Raw genomic sequence first — 19,799 nt, forward strand, 5'->3', positions numbered from 1 at the left:
ACAGACCCCAAAAAATGCCGGAAAGCCCACCAACGCCTGTGCTTCCCAAGTGCCTTGGGGGGAGGGGGGGAGGGAGGCAGAGTGAGGACATAAGGCCGAGGGCGTTAATGACAAAAGGGTTGGGTATCGAACTTATGTTTGTACAAATGAGGAGAAGTCAAATGAATAGCAAAAATGGTTTACCAAACCAACACCACCACCGCCCCCCCCCCCCTTCCCAAAAAGAAAAAAAAGAAAAAAAATGCCCACCCAAACTCCCAGAGTTCAAGATGGTGGTCATGTCGTCGTGGGCTTGGCTTGTGCGCGTACAATCCACCCGTAATGTTTTCCGATCGAGAGACTCGCTCGTACCGTAGCGCTAATGTACGCATTAGGCCCTGATCGTCGCGTCTCGTCCAACATCAAACTCGATCTCGCCTTCATCCAGTTCTCCTCTGGCCGCTCGTCGGGCCAGGTTTCTCTCCATGTAGATCTCGTTCCTACGTGTTTCCGCCTGCTGTAGGCAGTCGACGTAGGTGCGGAACTTGACAATCTCCCGCAGAAGGTAAGCGCTCTTCCGCTCCCAGTTCGCCATGGCGCGAACGGCGTTGCTGCCACGGGGCGTAAAGGCAAGCAACATCGGGCTGCGAAGCTGATTGTGTGCTTGCAGCTCGCCTTCGATGCCCTTGACGTACGCAAGGAGACCTTCGAGCTGCTCCTCTTCCGGCAAGTTACTGGGCCGCATGCTCTGTGTCGGAGGCGCCCACTCGGCAACGTGAATTCGGTCGCCAGGTAGCTTATGGCCACGGCCGCCGGAACTGTAGGGCCCTCCGGGTCCTTGGTCGAGAGAGCCAGAGCGGAAGCTCGACATACTAGGTCGAGAGTTGACGGTGCCGCTTTGGGGTCTTGAGTTCGACCGCTGACGTCCTGTCGTCGGGCCCGTGGTCTGTTCGTTGATGGCCGCGACGAGAGCGTTATTGATGATGGCATCGCTCCATCCGTACTCGATATTGCTGATACCGCCGACCAGCGGGTGCGTGCTCAGGCGCGCGCTCCAGTAGTTGGCCGTGGTCACAAACTCCTTGCCAATTTCCGGGGTTCCGACCTGGAACAGGTGCACGGCACCCGTGGGCAGACTAAGAGCCCAGACATGGGGCCGAGTTCTCGAGTAGCCCGGCGGGGGCAGCGTAGACGCCAGAGTCTGCCGGAGACTGAAGGTGCCTAGGTTAGTGGCGTTTTCCTGCCAATTGCCACCTCCTACGATGGCTGGACCCTTGCTCGCGTGGCGACCACGGCTCTTGCGTCCCACCGACTTGTTAGTGGCAAAGGAGAATATACTCATTTGGCCCCGCTGGATGACAGCGAACACCTCGTTCCAATGACGGTCCTTGGCCTTCTTGTCTATGCCGTCGAGGTGGTGCTTGTGGATCACCATACCCTCCTTGACCCAAGGGGGGCCGGCGAGCTCCAGCGATTCATCCTCGAGCAGATGGGTAGGCTTCAGTTCGTCGCTCACAATGGATGGCTCCTTACTGACAGCTGATTCATCGTCACGGATGACGGCCTGGCTAAGGGCGTTGGCAAATCCGATGGACTGTTGATAGTCGCCCCCGCGGAATGACGAGCTGAGCGAATCGACAGACATCGATGTCTGCGTTCGGCCCAACGAGAGCTTGCTCCAGGTTGCCGAGGATAATGTAGGGCTCCAAACTGAGTTTCCGTCGTCGAAGCTCGTTCGCGATGAAGAGAATCCCGGATTGCCCATACGAGGTCGTGACCTGCTCTTCGAATTCCATCTGGAAGAATGGGCACGGCCATTTTCAGCTATGCGCCCACGCATAGATGCCTGACTCTCAGACGGGGCCTTACTCAGAACGCTGGGCGTTCGCTTCAACATGCCAATGACAGACAAGCTGCCATGCGAGTTCGGCGCGAGGTTCTTCGACGGATCGGCGCCGAAAAGTGGCAATCGCTCGTCGCGGATCGAGGCGTAGATGTCCTTGAGGACGACTTCAACTTGAGCCTCCCAGGCGCGCATCGAACCGTCGAACGGCGCCTTCACCAGGGGCCCGCATTCGTCATGGCTGTGGTCTCCGGACCCGTCGACCTCGTGCCTCGGCGGGGGTCGGAACGACAAGCGGCGCGAAGTGGAACGATCCTCTGCCGATGCTCTGGAATCGTCGCCTCCAAGAGCGCTATTGGACTTGCCTGGCAGTATGGTTGGCCGTTCGAACGCGTCGGGAGCCGACTCCGCCACCGCCTGAGTGATGGTGGTCATGGTGTTCTTGACGAACTGGCTCCGCGTCATCTTTTGTTCGATGTCAGCCAGATGCAAGTCAGTGTTGAGCAGCATGATTGAATAGCAGATTGTGTGGATAACATCTATGCCGTGTTAGCTCGAGCTCCCTCATCCGGGCATGTGGACAAGAAAACGTACCGGATGCCTTGAATCCGTGGTTGGTGTTGCAGTCACACCAACGCTTAGAAAAGGCAACCAAAATGCGATCCACCTGCTGCGTCTCCGCCCTGAAGACCAAACGCTCGCAAACCAAACGAAGACTCTGCAAGATGCTCTTGCTGGTGAAGTCGTAAAGATCCATATAGGCCTGCAGGGTTCTCTGACGGATGGGGCCTTCCTCGCCCATCCACGCGGCGGCCTTCTCCTTCTGGATGAAGTCCTCGTTACCATCAAAGATTTTTTGGGCCTTTTGGCGGTCGTCCTCTGTTGGGTCTCCAACAACGAAGTCGGGCTCATCCAGAGGCTTCGCGGCCATGGACTCAAACGTGCCGTGGGCCTTGGGGCTGCTGTTCCCCGAGGGGTCGATTCTGACGCTCGGGCTAGGAGCACTGCTCTTGGCAGACTTGTAGTCGGTCGCAGTTGATCCCGATGCCCTGCTGGCAGACCTGGTACCCTCAATCGGCAGAATTAGCGATGGTCTGTTGCCTTCTTCATCAGAGTCTGTCTGCGCGACAGCCAATTTGTCGTTGTTTCTGCCTCTCAGGGTCCTATCCTTTCTATCTGAAGCACTCCTCCGCGGCGGCGACGCATCTTTGTTCGTCTTGGCAGACCTGGATCCAGTGTCCTTTTGCGTATTGTTACCCCGCTTTGACAAAATGTCAGCTTCGTTGTCGCTGCCATCGATGTCGAGAAAGGAATTGTTTCTCTTCTCTGCCGACATGGGAGGTTCTGGGGGCCGCCGGGTCGGGGTATCGGTGCGCCGTTCGTAGTCGTAGGGCATGTCATCACCATCACGAGATCCAGTCCGGACCTCTCGTATACGTGCATTGGGACTTGGCTCGTAATCGGGCGAGAAGGAGCGCGGCTGCTCGTCGATTGCGTCGTCGCGGGAAGCTGGAGTGGGATCGGAGGCCATCTCAGAGTTGAGAGTTTGCAGAGGCGGGGCAGATTGTGGTGTCGAAGGCGTGTTTGGCGTCACCGGGCTGCCCTTCAGGTATGGGTTCATGACTCTGCGAAGGCTACTAATTGGGCTGGGTTCGGGTTTCGCAGAAAGTTTATCCTTGGCTGCAGCCAACTGAATCGGGGGCACCAAGGGGGGCACTGGGGGTTCGAGAGTGGCGGCGGCTGGCATGGGAGGGACCTCGTCGGCGGACACAGACTTCTTCCTGCGACGGAAGAAGGAACTCGGCTTCTTCTGCAGCACGTGATGCTGAGAATGGGATGAGGAGGTATCCCTCGAAGTGGCGGAACCAGAGGGCTTCATCTGGTTCGCGGTTTGCATGGATTTGCTCCCTGACCTTTGGTCGGGGACGTCGACAGACGTTGGCGACGTGACGGCCGTGGAGCTCTGCGTATCGGGCGTGTTGCTAAAAGTATTATTCTTGGAGGAGCCGAAGACTCGCCTGAAAAACCCCGGTTTTTCTTTCGTTTGCGATGCTGCCTGAGCCGGGATCTGTACTCCGTGCACGGCCTCTTTGGTCTTGCCGTAGCCCACGTGTGGTGCAGGTGCGGAATCCATCTCAAGCGCGGGGATGGAAGATGGTGCTGGGGATAAAATGGCGGACGACCCAGACACTGGGGCCGAGATTGGCAAAGTCGGCGTCTCTTCATAAGATGAGTTGCTTGGTTTGTTTTCCGGCTTGCGGTGGTTCGTTGAACTACTTATTGCGGACAGGTTTGATCGCTTGCGTTCGAGCGCGACGGGTGGCGGTTCGGCTGACTCCACCGCAAGGGATCCGGGTGTGGCCGCTAAGGAATGGGGGACGCCCGTAGGCGACACGGGCGAAAGCGAAATCGTGCGTCGGGGCCCGCCAGGCACAGTAGGCGTCGGCGCAGCGTCGTAGTCGTCATCGGCGAAAAAACTGTTGGAAAATTCGATATGCCACGGGGCACCTCCGGCTTGTTGAGGCTGCAGCAGCTGATGTTGTTGTTGTGTGGCCTGCAGTGCGGGAGGGCGATGGCCGTAATCGAAACTCGATGATCTACCACCAAAGCCCGATGCCCACCTCGTACTACTGAGGACCTGGGCATAACCGGCATCGATGCTATTCGAGCTGCTGCTTTTCGTGCTCCCCTTGCCTCCTCGAGAGTGCATCTGGCGCGGTGGGCCTGACGTGCTTCGCAACGGCTCGCGCATGCTGCTGATGCGATGCAGGGCGGGTTGATAGTTGGAGATGCTATTACTTCTTCGTCCACGAGAGGATATCCTACTCGCATCGTCGGCTTCGAAATCGGAGCTGTATGAGTACGAGTGCCCATTGGCACGCCCACCTCGCACCGACGTCGCGAAGCCGTCTCCGTCGGTATCGTACTGGTATTGTTGTGACGGCTCATCAAGCATGCCCGGCGCTCCGGCCCCAAGCGAGCCGAAGACTGGACTGCCCATGTTAAATTGATCGAGGGAGATGAGCATGTTGGCCATGAGGGAGTCGCGTGTAACGTTTCGCGGGGACAGGGACAAGTCGTGGGAGTCGCGCAAACGAGCAAGATCGGGGTTATTGTTCTCCTTGTTGGCGGACATGTCGAAGCTATCGGGTGAGTCGGGGTTGTCTAGAAACGAGTCGTCGGCATGACGGGAGAGGGCCGGTCCTTTCAGTAACCGGGAACTGGGCTTGCTCTTGGAGACAGACGAGGAAGAAGAAGGCGGCGGCGGCGGCGGCCTCTTCTTGCTCCTTGGCGGAGGCGTCTGCGGAACGGAGGGAGCGGCAGCGGTAGCAGGGTCTCGTGAGGCGACAGCGGTAACAGGCCTGGTCGAGTAGGCGGTTGGAGAGGTGTCGATGTTGAGATCGGGACGGCGGCGACTAGAGCGTCGCGGTGTTTCGACGTACATGACGAAGGAGGGGGGCGGCTAGGTATCGTGGGGGTCGAGAAAGATTTTCAAGTCATCTCCGGATCTCAGTCCAACAGGCGTAGAGGCGCAAGGCGCGGGCGCGTATATCGGCAGGGTCGAAGGTAAGGTTTGGGCAAAATAAAGTGCCGCTTGATTGATCCCACGCGGCCACACGCTTCTGGATGGGGGTCCCAAGTCTGTCCAATGCAGGCCAGTGGTAAGCAAGCAGGCAATATCCAACAAGACTACCGTAAGGGGGTAAGCCGCAGGCGAGTCTCAAGGAGCACAAATGACTATCCAGGAACCGAGCAGGGAGGGGGATCCTGGGAGCGGCGCGCTGTCAATCGAAACAGCGGCTACTCGGGCGTCGCAATGTCCACAAAGCCGGGTTCTATGGTCGGGGTCGTCTTTGTCTCCCGGTCGAACGAGTTCCGAACGAGTAATCTGTGGCGGGAATGAAAGGCTTGGATGATTCTCCTTTTGGCTGGTTTGTAGGGGGGCGACGTTGCAGTGGACGCGGTCGACAATTTTCTTTCTGCTCAGCTTGCTTTTTCTAGACTCGCCGTTTCCCCCCTTTGGCCTGGGCGCAAATGGGCAGGACAGGGCAGCCACAGACCAAGACGGTGCCACGATGGGCGAAAGGTTTGTTATGTATTAGTGCTCGTAAACAGGTAGGCGACTAGTCGGCTCAGGTAACGGTGGATAACTAGTATGTACTATGGTCCAAATGAGGCGATGGATGTTAGTTACCGTCAATCTTCTCTTCCCCTGACCTGGAATTTGCTAGGCTCGGACGGGATGCAGTGATAAGATGGGTGTGATCGACTGCCGAACGAGGGTGTGGTTTTCGGGGCGATGAGAAACGGGGGGGCCTAGGTATGCCTATGTTGGCGGTAGCGTTGGCAGCGGGTGGTGGTGATTTGTATTGGTGGATGTCGCCCAAATCGGGGCGGAAAGAAGCAATAGCGTACGTATTACAAGACCGATGAGCACTCACTCGGCGGTGTTCCTACACTAGGAAGAAGATATGGGTACCGGGGGATGCTGGATAATACTGGGTGATGCTTGGAGAGGCATGCAAGCACTGGGGTGGTTTGTTCGGGAGCTGGCGCTACGTGCCGGGGGGCGTTAGCTGCTGAAGCACGAGTAGTCAGAGAAGAAGAAGTATCGACATTGCGTTCATGGGCGAGCACAGCAACGTTCAAAAACGTGGAGAGAAGAGCACAAGTGAAGGACTCGACAGAAAGGAAAAGAAGGAAAAAAGGCGGGATGGAAAAGCGAGAACCGGGTCCAGGACGGGTAGCGAGAGGTAAGGTCAGGGCACGTTGGACTACAGGTATGATGGGGCAAGACCAAGATGGATGGGGACAGGTACAGGAACAGGAAGGAACTGGACAGGGGGTGCGTGATGTGGTGTGTCCTTATGTTCCACCTACCGGTACTATGGCAGTTGTGTAGCGTCCGTACATCCGATGTACGTAGAGGAAGTGGGAGAATGGATATCGGGGACTACCCTGACAATAGAGTCGTAAGTCCACCGCCGCCACGTCACATACCGAGCATGCAAATAAATACCAAGGCGGTCCAACTACCTGAAGGAGCCGAAAACAAATGCAGCATGTCTGTATCTTTGTCTTCGAGTATCATGGCATGACACATCACGTCATACCATACTAGCTAATTGGGAAGTGGTTGAGGACGAAGGGACGGACGGCGACGATTCCAAGCCATTATCTATCTGTACGTTGTGTGCTGTTTCAACGTCCGCAGAACTCCTTACCAAGACAAGACGCTACCTAGGTAGGAACGTAGACTGCAAGACCAGTAACGGCGCTAATGGCAGCCGCGTGTAACACAACGAGATGCTGCACACCGTGAGACACAGGCAGAGAGATTCATCACAGCCAGACGGCTCATCATCTCGGGTCGGATTGAACTCTGGCAGTATACGAAGCGCAGGGTGTGGGGCACGCTACGTGTCCAGCGCCTGTCCCTGTTCTGTTCGGCCCAAGAGAAGAGAAACACCAGACGAGACGATGATGGCAACAATAACAATATGCAAGGGAATATAAGCAAGCCGCCACACGGCAAAGCACGGACGATAATATCGGCGAGGTCACGAGGAACGTAGTACCTACGAATACCTGTACTTTTTTACACATGGCAACGCTATATCCAGGTATCCATTCGTACAGTCGGTATGCGCTGTCAGAGTACCGAGTATCTGCCGTGTATGGGGCACGTCAACAAGGAATACGATCCGGCTTGATCGGACGGATTGCCAATGAATTATTGATTGATTGATCGCTCGAAGAAAAAAAGAAAAAATCGATGGAATCTCAAAGTACCCATCGTCGGCCACCAGCTTGCAGGTAGAGAGACACGACGCATGAATGGAATGGAACGGTTCTCCTCAATTTCCGCATCTGGCATCTTCGCCTTCCTTCTGCTCTCCTCTCTCCTCCTCCTGTCTGCCAGCCTGCCAGCAGTACGTACCGGCAACGGAAGCCAGCAAGCAGCCGGAGGTGTCTGAGCACGAGGGAAAGAACGAAGGCATTATTGAGGCTTTCTTGCCGGTGCCTATAGTACGTGTTCGTCCCACCGTATCGGATTCCATGGTTCCTTCTTTTCCTTCCTCCCTCGGACCTCGGCGGGACAAGTAGTCTAGTCTCGAAACCTTGCAACTTTGTCATCTCTTCCTACTTGCTTGCTTGCTGGCTTCCTTCCTTCCTTGGTACCAAGTATGCGGCCGCCAGCTGTACTACCACAATACGAGTTGGCAGGTACGGAATACTGAAAATAACCACATAGACTGCAGAATGCTGGACAGTTTGGAGCACCTGCCTGCCTCCTTATGCACTTGCCCAAGTGGAGCGCCCCTCCTCGTCCTCCCAAAGAGGACACAGGTATCCACCGTGTCTGCAGGGTCCCCCTCTCCCCCTTTTTCCGTGCCTGCCTCCCTGTCTGTCGAATCTTCTGCTCTTACCTGCCATAGCATTTCCTTTTTCCTTTTTTTTTTTTTTTCCTTCCTTTTTTGTCCCTTTCCTTTCTGCTCCTTCTGACCTTGTTTCACTTCTACCAACGTACAGATATTCGCCGCACTTTTGCCGTTTCTGCGGTGTCTCGGCCAGAATAAGCATCAGCATCTTCATTTCATAGTCTATCGCCAATAAGGTCTGTCCACCATTACCACCACCACCAATCAAACGAGCCGACTCATTGGCGGACCGTTGTTGGTACGCCCGACGCCAATCACGGCTGATCCGGTGATAAAACTGGACAACTTGTTGTACCTCCTCCTCCACCCGCTAAATACCAGCTACCACGCAGTACCGAGTAGTGCCGTACCCAAGAGCAGGGGAAAATGGGAAGAGAGACGGACGGGTGGCCTTTCGAGAGGCGCCAGATACCGACGACGCCAACCGTTGCCATCCATCTTGGACTCGATTATCTCCTTTTTCTTTCGGTCATCCCTTTCCTCTGTTTCTTGCCCACTACCGTAGACCCACCCTCTTTGCAAGCGCTCATGAAAAGAACGGGGAGGACAGGGATCAAGAGCGGACAGAGCTGCAGGGGTAATGCACAATGCAGCCCTCTCTCACCGCAGCCCTTATCCCGAAGCAGAAGTCGCCTTCAAGGGTCCCCCAGAACTCTGACCGGGTCTCCATCGAGGCCATCCAGCGTGCATGTCACCGGCTGCGCAGGGGGCCAAGAGGGTGATGCCACGATGCCAGCGTGTTTGTCGGTATTCGTCTGTCAAAAGGAGCATTAGCCGCCTTGGGCTGCTTGGCGGTTATTGGTCCTTCTGCCCATCCGTCCTATTCGATGCTGCCCCTCGCCTATCCCTATCCCCGCGAGTTCGACGGCAATCCCAACCTCGAGCAACCAAGATAAAGTCTTAACGGCTCGGCCGCGGCCTCCTGGCTGGTCCAATGCCGCAAGGCATATCCCGTCATAACGCCGTCTTATCCCGAGCCGTTGATGTCGCCGGTCTGAACTCTGCTTCTCTTCCCGTCGATGCATGCGCCTTGCTCAATGCTCAATGCTCAATGTGTTTCTATGCCTCTCTGCTTCTTCTGTGCCTGTTTTCTATCATGGTTCGCTTGCGCGCGCTCGCTCTCCTGTATGCACCCGCCCACATGGAAGCACATGCATGCACGTAGGCACCCATCCCTGGCTGCCACTGAATCGCTCATTCATTCGCCCGGCCCTCGACATTCTACACCCTCTCGCCGTCCACGGCCGCTCGCCACTACTACGTAATACCAAACAACCTCCACTGCTCCCCTCCGGCCCTTCTTCCGCTGTTCCAGTGCCTGCAGGTCCGCCGTTCCGTATCGACAGCCAACCGCCGGCCTACAACCCTGGCGCATCGAGTGCCATGGGGCAGCACCGTCTGTGTGTCCGGGCCTTGCCAATATTGGTTTACAAACATGTGTGACAACGGCGCTCTGCGGCCTTCTCCTTCAAGGAAGCGATTTTCATGTCGGGCACATCCAAGGAACGAAGCCAGGGCCTCCAAGCTAAGAATTCGCCTCATGGGAATTGCCGAACTCACTGGGCCTTGCCGGCTCACGCGCGTCCCAGGGCGACAACGAACCCATCTTCTGTCTTTCAACAGAAATCATCCGGATACCCCTCCGCCCCCCCAAGTGCCGACATTCTTAACCAGGAGCCTTCCATCGTGCATCGTTGGATTAGTGACACGCTCTAACGCTCGATGGTCGGGACCCAGGCTATCGCCGATCGTCTCACCGGATAGTGGCTGGCCTTCTAGCTGCGACACCAGTATTAGTACTAGTCAACCCAGTTCCAGTCGCACTTCGACGGCCCCGCCTGAAATTTGCTCGCGAGATGGTGGTCCCAACTCAACTCAACCTCTTCCCTATCACTGACCAACAGTCCGGTCACAGGGGGAAAGCGCGGGCTCGGCCCCTATTCCCACTTCGATCCAAGCTCGCCCGCCGAACGACTCAATCTCCAACACCGGCGCCCCTCCGTGCTGAATCTTCTCCACGCCGAATTGGCAGAAACCTTAAACACACCGACACATCTTCCATGCCGTCTCATTGACAACGTTCCTTAGCCTAAACAATCTCGCTCCAATGTGTCAAGGCGCAACCCGTTGACGCTCCACAGGCCACCGTGACGATCGGTCCTTGGAATCTTTCAATGTTCTTCGACCAGTCCACTGGACAATCCGGCAATGCGAACCAAAGAGAGGGCCTCCATCTTGGCGCATTAACTGCAGGTCAGAGCCCAGGTAGTGAATTCGCTATGCTCATCCTGGGTTACATGCCCCCACGTGTCTGTATGTCGACGACGGCGCTTCTTCAGTTGGTGTACAGTCCCTGTAGCCTTCGGCACCATGGTGTAGAAGGACAGGGAACTACGTTTCGGGCTCCCAGCTTTGGCAACCCCTTGGGGACGAACCGGGCCAGTCGATCGGCAGATCACCAGCCCTGGCAATCGTCGCTTCAAGATCACGATTCTGCATCGCACGCGGCGAAGCGAGCTTTCGCTTCTCCAGACAGTCTGGGCAGCTCGACCCTGCTTCTGTGACCCCTCGAAACGACGTCGCGTGCTGTCGTTGCCCTCTCTGCCCTTCGCACGTCGCGGCGACTTCAATGCAAGAACCATCCCAACTTTGGGACCAAGCCGGCCACGAGACGGTTTCTGCTCATCCGCCAAGCCATGCGTGAATGACTCTTCTAGCCGGTAGTTCAAATCCTCGCAATCTTGGCAACTACCAGCACGTTGAGATCCCGGCACACACTCACAGCCGCAGCCAAGTTCCGGGATCATTGCCGTCGCGAGAGCGGCCTCTGATCTCACTGCATCAGCGTCACACTTCGCTCGGCCTCTCCCAGTACCATGGCGGTATCCATCGCCCGCTACCACTACCAACGCAGCATTAGATGCATCGAAGGAAGCGCTGCATCGTTGGCGGGCCCGCCGCTTGGACCCTCTCGCCGGGCTCCAGCTCGCGGCTGTACCTTCCAAGTAGGCATCTTCGTGACGAGGTGTCACTGTATACGGAGCCGACGGATCCCGCGTTGCAGCGGGGGCCGACCGACTGGCCTCGCGACGTTGCATTATTTTGCTGAGTGCTACTATGTATGTGGTATGCAAGCTGTCAAATTTAGCATGGTCGGGGGCACATAATCTCGCCCGAATCATCCTGGAATATTGCAGCTGTGCCGTCATTGAAGTCCAACTCTCTCGTCATCTTCAGGGTGTGGGGCCGAGTTGTTCCGGGGGTAGACGCGAAGAAAAGGCTTCATCGATGAGAGAAAGTCGTTAACAATGATAGTCAATTTCCTTACAGTCTCCGACAGGATGGCGCGTGTCTCTGCGGCATCAGTTAAAAGGCGCCGCCTTTGTCGATTGGAATAAGTACGTACGTCACGTGAGTAAAACGACGGGTGTTGTCTGCTGAGTGTGAATAGCCATAGCTATCGTAAAAAACACAATGATCGGACTGCAGGTGATAGATCCCACGAGTACCAACCCAGGATAGTCCGAAACCGCGGCGAATCTGAGATGCTTGAAGCAGCTTGCCATGACTACAAACCAAGACCATTGACGGCAGGAGAAGGAGGGAAAGCGAAGCTGCGACTAGACGCCATTGCTATTGTAAGCCGAGCTCGGTACAATTTCACGTCAGCCTCATGCCAACTGCAGAAGTACAAGAACTACCTGTGAAGCGGCGAAATGCTTATGGCACCGGTTATACGCAAGGATAATCGCTCGGTACAACCACAATCGGCTGCGCTCTCTGTGCGTTGGCTCCCTCCATGTGGCTCAGAGATTGTTCAATAGCTGTTCAGAGCAAAATGATGAGGTCCGTCCCAACGGGAATGTGTTTTCTGGTTGTCAACGAACCAGCAAGTAATACAGCCCTCAATGGCCTGTTGTAGATATACATCAGACCACATACTGGCGTGACGGTACTTAGCTTGACTTTGATGTGACGTTATAACGCCCATCATAAGGTAAAAAAGTGTAGGAATAGGGGTGGTGCGGGGTGCGTGGACCATGGGACGCCGTGATCGAGATTATTGGTGATGCTATATAGGTATTAGTACGACGGCATATGTATCCACCAAGGAAAGAGAAGCCGTGCTGCCGCGGGGTGCTAATACTTGATCAACGCAACATCGTCCGAAAACACAAGACGGCCCCAGTGCCTGTCTTTTCTCCTCTTAACTCCACAACTTAACCCGCAGGCCTATGTGGCACAAACCCCAGAGGACCTTCACTCCATCATCCGGTAATGTGTCGGTGGAAGCCCTCTTGGTTCCTCTTCTCCAAATTTTTTCCCAGCTGCTTGGGGCCTTGACAACCCTGTTGGTATTGGCAGCGGTCTTGGACCTAGTACTTTGCCGTCGCGTCTTCCACTTGTTATACCTCCCTGTTGCAGAAAACATCATTGCCATCTTCCCACGTAGCTGATGTCTTGTTCATGATTCTAGCATTTGCTATAGGGTTGCTTCAATGATGGTGTGTGTCAGGGCCACACTGTCCGTAACTCTCTGGCATTTTCGCTGATCTACGTAGATTTTCTGGCATGCTTATTAACGCAAGGCTTCCATAGCACTTCCGAGGCGGCTGCCGCCAGCTTCAGCAAGATCCAACATAAGCCTAGACCATCTGCGGAGCGAAACCTCTCTTGTTCTTTGCTGTCACTTGAGGGCTCCATCTAGTACAATAACCCGATACACGGTCTCACCAAAGACGTGCTCTCCTCTCGACTTCTTGACGCTGTCGTACGGTCAACCCGAGATATCCCGCCTACGGATGAGCGCACCCCTGATACATGCCGTTTGGGCCGGAAAACTAACGGGAGTTGTACCACAAGCGCTGCCGGCTTTAAGATGCGTGTCTGTCGCTCTAGGACTAAGCATCGTGGACGTCCAGGGGGTTGGCCGAGTGGCTGATGTTTCTGGCACAACCCTTGTGCAGACGCGGACGCTTCAACGTCGCAAGAGGGGAAGAAAAGGTACGTAACGTTGATCTCGTAGCAATTTCACAGACTTTGGGGGATGACTAAACGTCCAGTACTGCAAACATGAGAATGTCGGCGGCCCCGTTCACACTAGTCGGGCGTTTCAACGCGTGGCATGGTGCTGCTCAACCTTTCCTGGAAGGGAGCAATGGGTATTGTTTTGACATGGGCCCGGCTCGGACTCACTTGTTCGTATCGAAGTCCACCTCTAGAATGAAAAAGGAGAAACCGCTGGTCTGGGACCCGGATGTCCAGTTCCCCTTGTCTGGTGTCCAACCTGGCAAACGGTTATCCAGCGAGAGCTGGTTAACTAAAGGCAGGTATCGTTCTGAATCAAACTTTGAAGCCAACCCAGATATTACAGAAACTATTATTGCGTAACTCAGTATTCACCCTGGTTCGCTAAAAGATACGACAAGCCATCATCCATCAAAGTTTTTGTATCGAATACGGAAATAAAGACAAAAAGCAGAACACCCCTCGTATGAATCATTGGACAAATTATCAGACAAACCATCAGGCACGCATTCGGATGAACCGTCAGATAAATCACCAGAGATTACACCAGACAATCCCTCAAACAAATTAGTAGAAAAGCCGTTTAACATAACGCCTTTTCCCACTACAATTCCCCAAGCTATCCGCCTCTCAATTATAATAACTACCAATGGATCCAGGCTCATCAGAGGGCAGTTCACCCAACACGGCTGCCCTGGCACGGCTGGCTGATATGGAGGCTGCGTTCAAAAGATTGCGACAGCTGCGGAAGGAATACGAGGCCCTGGAACACGAAGTAGAGCCACGCGTTGAGCCAGATGAAGAGCAACCGGAGGCAGCTCCAAAGGCGAAGCTTCAGCTGGCAAAGCTTGGTATCGATCTGGCTTCACAAGAAAAACGAGTGATCCGGACGGGGCAAAGGCTGGCGATCCATTTGATGCATAAAGGGAACCTGACCCCCGAGATGGCCATGAGATATATCCGAAGACAGGACAAGTGCTACTTCTCTGCCGGGGGCGACCTATGGAGACACAAGACGAAGAAGGCACACTACGAAGATTCCGAAACAGACCGAGTGCTGTGGTCAGGTTACTGCGCTCTCATTCAACGCCCTTCTACTTCCATCCCGCGTGATGTCAACCTCATCGCATGTTCTCATGCTGTGGTGGAAAGCATTTTACCTCTTTACACAAGATCAGATGGCCGGGGAAGGCCACAAAGACGACCCTTTGCCTTTCTCAAGGACGCCGCGGACTATTATAGCGGCAGTGACGGAAATGGCCGAGTCTGGTGTCATGCGAGCGGCATGTGGTATCTCGACAAGGATGTCGAAGCGGCACATATCGTACCCTTCTTTACCAATACCGACTGTATACCCGCAATGCTGTTTGGCGACCGAGCGGAGTCGGTTGAACGAGCGGGGAACGCACTTCTGCTGGCTGACCAGATCAAGAGTTGGCACGACCGCTATTACATTGTGATCGTTCCGGTCGACGCGGCGGAAACCCCCATCAGAAGATGGAGGACCGATGTCGTTTGCCCCGACATCAAGGACTCACCACATACGAGCAATGGGGATAATGCAGGTGCTCTCGATGGAAAGGAATTGACGTTTCTCAACGACAAACGTCCAGTCCCGCGCTTCCTCTACTTCCGTTTCGTCATGGCGCTCGTCCGCATGAGGCGTCTCGATCGCAGTGGATGGCGAGAGGTCTGGGCAAAGTACCACTCGCATCCGCCGTTCCCGACGCCAGGGAAATATGTACGGACGAGCGTGTTACTCGCACTTTCCTCTCATTTTGACGCTCCCGATACTTATCTGATTGACTCCTGGATCCACGGACACGGCTTCGAAACGCCGTTGGAGCTGACTGATGACGAGGCCATGGAAGTGGCCCGCCGGGTACACATGGCAGTCGAACATACTGCCTCTCAAGCAGAGAAAAGGGACGACGACGAGGACGAGGATGACGATGAGGATGACGACGAGGACGACGATGATGATGACGACGAGGACGACGATGATGATGAGGATGATGATGAGGATGATGATGAGGATGATGATGAGGATGATGATGAGGATGATGATGAGGATGATGATGACTACGTGAACGAAGACGAAGATCAGGAATGATGCAGCTCATCACTCTCTTAACCCAACCGCCTAAATTAATCTAGCTGCTATACCTCCTGTCACAGAGTAGGAGAACCTTTCGAAGGAGTTGCTTAATCGAACTGACGAGGTAGCCGCATTGGGGCTTCAGTCTTATACGTGTAATAAATATTATTTTACATCATGGAACCCATCTTGAGAATACTATAGTCAATGCAAGCGCCCGACAATAATACCAATGGCCGCCACATTGGCATAAATAGCAAGGATTCATATATAATATCTTCATTATTACTCATTTATGCGAGTAAAGCTCCCCACTTTGAAGAGATGCTGACTCCCGCAACATTGGCAGATGCAGTGGTGTCGCTACGGGTCTAGACGATGTGGACGTTGAGGGCTCGCTCGGCATACTAGTCGTGCAGTCCGGCGGCGGCTTCGGGATGGCGTTACTGACTCACAGGCGGCAGTAGTAACCAGGCCAGAGGCCATAGCAGTTATTGTTTAGAAACAGCTACCAAGCCAGGGACTGACATTCGGCGATGCTCTTGTGCATTGGCACGACCTGGCGGCGTGTGTCGGCCTGTTTTTGTTCGGGGGAACAAGTGTTAGTAGGCTGGAACTTGTATATGGAATGAGGACGGCTCTATCTTATTGACCACATCTGGTAGTACTCCACGTAGTCTGTAGGCAGCGGGTCCTGTACCGGGTTGGGCTCAAAGTCTGTGTCGACAGGCGGCAGCTCCACGGATGCCGGGATTACCATAGGCGGGACCGTGGCGTTGGGGACAAACATTAGGAAGAAGCGCTGGGGTTCCGAGGAAGACTGGGATGATGGCACAAGCCACGAGTTAGGTTCTGGTAACCAACTACGAGCATAGTATGATTTCATAGATGCCAGTCCTCCATTCCTACCCATCCGTGGTGATCGCTGACAATGGACTCGCATTACTCTCCGGGCGTCACGAGGTGCCAGTCCTTACAGTTCGATGGCTGATCCGACCGCGTTTTCTGCGGGGACCATGGCTTACTGGGAAGGGTTGGCGTCGTGATTTTAAGACTGGTGGCAGGGTGGTCGATAGTGTACGGCGTCGAGATGGGTGGCGGCACTGAATACGAAGTGGCAGATGTTGTTCGCGTCGTGAAAGTAGTATCGGATCACAGGCAAAGGGGGGAAGGAGGGGTAGGGCACTTTCACAAGTGCGAAGATGATGAAGTAAGTCACAACGATGTTGGGCGTTCGGAGCAACGATTATATAACTGCCCCCACGTTATATACCTGAAATGAGATATAATGTCCGAGGTCCGAGGAAGGGCATGAAGCTCTCTTATATCTCACGATATTATCTTCGAATCCATTGTATTTATTCGTATACTTCAGCAGCACCACATAGTAATCAACCAGGCTTCATGTAGCGAATCCTGTAGCTCCTGAATTGATTATGAAAGGGGCCCTAGGCCGCTGCTGCTTTCATTTAGCATTTCCCCTAACAGATCGAAGCCTAACCTGGCCGTCGACAAGCCGCGAACGCACACAACCAGGAGAGACTGCACGTTGTAGAATCGACCCGGTGGTCGGGGTTTGGAGATCACAGCGTCCGTACGCGGTAGCAGATCGTCATATGGAAGTTTATCGCGAGGCGAAACGAAACAAACTATATTCCGTTTCTGGTCGCATCCCTGTAGCGATACCCCCCTAGGAATTTCTCGGCGAGTTTGACTTTGAGGCTATCTGAGATCACCGCGCCGCACTGCTGCAGTGTCACGGCGTCTTTCTCAGCCCAGACAGCCCTGAGGCGGAGAACGTACCCGTCGGGCCCAACCCGGGCTGTCACCTGTGAAAAAGAGTGTAGATACTCCAGAAACTAGGCTCACAGCTGGAGCAGAAGAACTGGGACCAAAAGATGGGTCTGGAATTGAGTGGCTTATCATGATGATGTAGAAGGGTAGAAAATCCCCTTTGGCACAGTGCGGCCAGTGCCTGTTTATATGCAACCATCGGTGCTTCTCCCTTTTCGAAATTCCATCTCGCACAGTTGCTTGGTGTCGACGATGTTGCTGCAGGGAACCTGCTTGGATGGTCTTTAAACCCCACAACGCGGAAGGGGAGCCACCATCTTCGGAGTTTCAGCGATTGCATGTGGATTGGGCCCTGAAAAAAAACTTAAAAAACTTATTGATACAGAATTCTGGACCGAAGCCTCTTTTACGATGTTAATGAGCAGTCGCTGATGGTGCCCTGACCACCCGCACCGGGAGGCTCGTGACTGGGGCCTGTGGCACTCATCCAAGCTTTGGATGAGGGTTCTCTGACCATTCCTTAAGAGCCGTGATGGCCTCATTGTACTCGACCATGACCGATTCTTTGGGAGTGAACGGAGGAGGCTTATCCCAAGCATGCTTTTCGGCCTTGACAACACGTGTGCTAACCCGACGACCTCGAGACCTGGCCCGTTCAGCAAAGCTCTGGCCTTCCAGTAGCAACATGTCGAACTCGCACAAGCATAGGTGAACAGGCGGCAGCTGATCGATCATCTCATCTGTCATGAGACCGGGTGAGAGGCGGGGATCACCGCGTTCAGACCTGGGCCGGGGCGGATATACATAGGATGCATCAAAAAGATCGGTCATGCTTTGAGGCAGAGTCATGTCAGGCCTTCCACACGTCTTCCGCTTCTGGGGCCTCGTCATGGTCCAATCCAGAAGGGGATAGAAGAGGACGATACCGGAGATGTCGGGGACTGGAATGTTGAACTTATAGCTCCACTCGTCGGGGTTCTGGAGGATGATCCAGCTGGCGAGGGCCAAAGTGCCTCCAGCCGAGAATCCCGAGAGAAACACCTTTTGTGTATCGATGCGGAACTCTGCAGCGCGAGCCACAATCTGCAGGATGGCGTCGGCAGAGTCCTCTACCGGAGTGGGAAAGGGATAGCCCGGGGCCAGACGGTAATTGACGGAGAAAACAACGGCGTTGAGTGCGGAAGCCACGGTACCAGCCCAGCGTGCATCGTCGGTCCCCTGACCGAGGACGAATCCGCCGCCGTGGAAGTTGATAAGTGCAGGGACCTTGCCCGTGGGCTTAGTGCTAGTGGTGGTGGGTGGGAGCCAGACGTCGACCTTGATCTTCTCCTTGCCGCTCCACTCCGATAGGGTGGAATCGAGCCAGATGACCCTGTTCGCAGCGGGTGGGATGGGAGAGGAGCGGTTTTGCAGGCCGAAGGCGAATGCGGCCCCCGAGCGTAGGGCGACGGCATTGGCGGTCAGGCGCCAGCGAGCCACGTTCTCTAGTGGATTGTCATACTCATCGTCGGGAGTGCCGGCTACGCTGCTGGCTACGCTGCTGGCAATGCTAGCAGCCTTGCTCGCCTTTTTGCTGCTCTTGCTCCCTTTGGAAACATTTGAGATGCTGGACAAGGTGCGGGTGAGTTTGTCCTGCAGCATTGGGTTTGCTGGGTGCGGGATGCAGGATACGCAACACACAGCGCAGCGCGCACAGGAGGCCAGACTCGAGCGGGGTGGAGAAGGCTGGCAATTGAACAGTCAACGGGGTTAATGCTCAAGCGAGGTAGTGTACTGTGGTAGGTCGAATGCGGTCAGAGCGCGGTGGTTTGGTTGGTATCTGTATCTCGGGTATGCCGGATCAGCTCCGTTGACAATACACTAGGTGACGGGGAAGGGAGGTGTGACAACTCGAGCAATGGATGGATGGACGGAGGGAAATGTGAGGCGTCGACGTGGAGGTAGGTAGTCAGGCAGTTAGGCGAGAAAAAGGTGTGACTGATGTTGTCCCAAGGATTCCGAGTGGCTCAGCCGATGGAGGGGGACAGATGGCGTGAGTTGTTGTTGATGTCCAAGTAGCCTTTGCTTGGCAGGGCGTACCTTGCTTGGTGTGCCGCAAGAGGGAGGGGGTAGGGGGGAGATGTGGTGTGTGTGTGTGTGTGTGTGTGTGCTGGCAGTTAGGTATTAGGGGAGCTAGTGTGGCTGATGAAATGGGGGTGATCAACCACCTGTGGCTGGTGGTTTGTGGCACAGCGATGATGAAGGCATAATGTCAGTTTTTGTGTTAAAATCAGAAGGACAAAGAAATGTTTTCTCGACGTTAGACAGCACAATGACAAAGGCGGAAGGAGCAGCGATGGGAGGGAGGGACTGAGACAAGATGTCACTATCCGGCCACCAGACACCAGACGATAGGTGCATATTTGATGACCTACAGTACGTTGTTGCGGAATACAATGTTTGGGATTGATTCTTGTTGCTCATTACCTGTTGTCCCGAAGTGAGGTCAGGTCGGTGTCAGAGGTGAGAAGGGATGCCACGGTGGCTAGTGTACAAGTGCCCAACTCTGTGCCGAGTGCGTTTGACGTCATACTTGAGGCGCAGAGAGCAGGGGCATGCGGCTAGGGCGGGGCCG

The 19,799-nt window shown here is 54.8% G+C and overlaps 9 protein-coding genes across 9 annotated transcripts; 2 read left to right on the forward strand and 7 right to left on the reverse strand.

Moving 5' to 3' along the window:
* Nucleotides 1–370: 370 nt before the first annotated feature.
* Nucleotides 371–5,267, reverse strand: LY79DRAFT_580099 (Sec7 domain-containing protein; the record flags this gene model as incomplete). The annotated part of the gene is made up of 2 exons (XM_060560074.1): nt 371–2,361; nt 2,417–5,267. The coding sequence occupies 2 exons, from the start codon at nt 5,265–5,267 to the stop codon at nt 371–373; spliced, it is 4,842 nt and encodes a 1,613-aa protein (XP_060413635.1).
* Nucleotides 5,268–6,779: 1,512 nt separating this feature from the next.
* LY79DRAFT_555199 (uncharacterized protein) lies at nt 6,780–7,432 on the reverse strand (the record flags this gene model as incomplete). The annotated part of the gene is made up of 2 exons (XM_060557909.1): nt 6,780–7,007; nt 7,068–7,432. The coding sequence occupies one exon, from the start codon at nt 7,427–7,429 to the stop codon at nt 7,184–7,186; it is 246 nt and encodes an 81-aa protein (XP_060413636.1). The 3' UTR covers nt 6,780–7,007; nt 7,068–7,183.
* Nucleotides 7,433–8,285: 853 nt separating this feature from the next.
* On the reverse strand, nt 8,286–8,843 carry LY79DRAFT_555202 (uncharacterized protein). Its single transcript, XM_060557910.1, has one exon. It carries the CDS (start codon nt 8,697–8,699, stop codon nt 8,520–8,522), a length of 180 nt encoding a protein of 59 aa, XP_060413637.1. The 5' UTR covers nt 8,700–8,843; the 3' UTR covers nt 8,286–8,519.
* Nucleotides 8,844–9,615: 772 nt separating this feature from the next.
* On the forward strand, nt 9,616–10,335 carry LY79DRAFT_223016 (uncharacterized protein). The gene has a single exon (XM_060551623.1). It carries the CDS (start codon nt 9,701–9,703, stop codon nt 10,160–10,162), a length of 462 nt encoding a protein of 153 aa, XP_060413638.1. The 5' UTR covers nt 9,616–9,700; the 3' UTR covers nt 10,163–10,335.
* Nucleotides 10,336–11,880: 1,545 nt separating this feature from the next.
* Nucleotides 11,881–12,360, reverse strand: LY79DRAFT_555205 (uncharacterized protein). Its single transcript, XM_060557911.1, has 2 exons — nt 11,955–12,360; nt 11,881–11,903 (listed from the first exon to the last, which is right to left on the reverse strand). Exon 1 carries the CDS (start codon nt 12,305–12,307, stop codon nt 12,083–12,085), a length of 225 nt encoding a protein of 74 aa, XP_060413639.1. The 5' UTR covers nt 12,308–12,360; the 3' UTR covers nt 11,881–11,903; nt 11,955–12,082.
* Nucleotides 12,361–13,385: 1,025 nt separating this feature from the next.
* LY79DRAFT_555207 (uncharacterized protein) lies at nt 13,386–14,041 on the reverse strand. Its single transcript, XM_060557912.1, has one exon. It carries the CDS (start codon nt 13,956–13,958, stop codon nt 13,698–13,700), a length of 261 nt encoding a protein of 86 aa, XP_060413640.1. The 5' UTR covers nt 13,959–14,041; the 3' UTR covers nt 13,386–13,697.
* LY79DRAFT_632886 (uncharacterized protein) lies at nt 14,006–15,406 on the forward strand (the record flags this gene model as incomplete). Its single annotated transcript, XM_060562202.1, has 1 exon — nt 14,006–15,406. One exon carries the CDS (start codon nt 14,006–14,008, stop codon nt 15,404–15,406), a length of 1,401 nt encoding a protein of 466 aa, XP_060413641.1.
* Nucleotides 15,407–15,535: 129 nt separating this feature from the next.
* Nucleotides 15,536–16,647, reverse strand: LY79DRAFT_555209 (uncharacterized protein; the record flags this gene model as incomplete). Its single annotated transcript, XM_060557913.1, has 1 exon — nt 15,536–16,647. A coding segment is annotated over exon 1 (298 nt), but the record flags the coding sequence as incomplete, so codon positions are not given.
* A 1,021-nt stretch (nt 16,648–17,668) lies between these two features.
* Nucleotides 17,669–18,826, reverse strand: LY79DRAFT_516456 (Alpha/Beta hydrolase protein; the record flags this gene model as incomplete). Its single annotated transcript, XM_060554823.1, has 1 exon — nt 17,669–18,826. The coding sequence occupies one exon, from the start codon at nt 18,824–18,826 to the stop codon at nt 17,669–17,671; it is 1,158 nt and encodes a 385-aa protein (XP_060413643.1).
* Nucleotides 18,827–19,799: the final 973 nt, after the last annotated feature.

This window comes from Colletotrichum navitas, assembly GCF_030913465.1.
Source record: "Colletotrichum navitas strain CBS 125086 chromosome Unknown LY79scaffold_33, whole genome shotgun sequence".
Taxonomy (NCBI): domain Eukaryota; kingdom Fungi; phylum Ascomycota; class Sordariomycetes; order Glomerellales; family Glomerellaceae; genus Colletotrichum; species Colletotrichum navitas.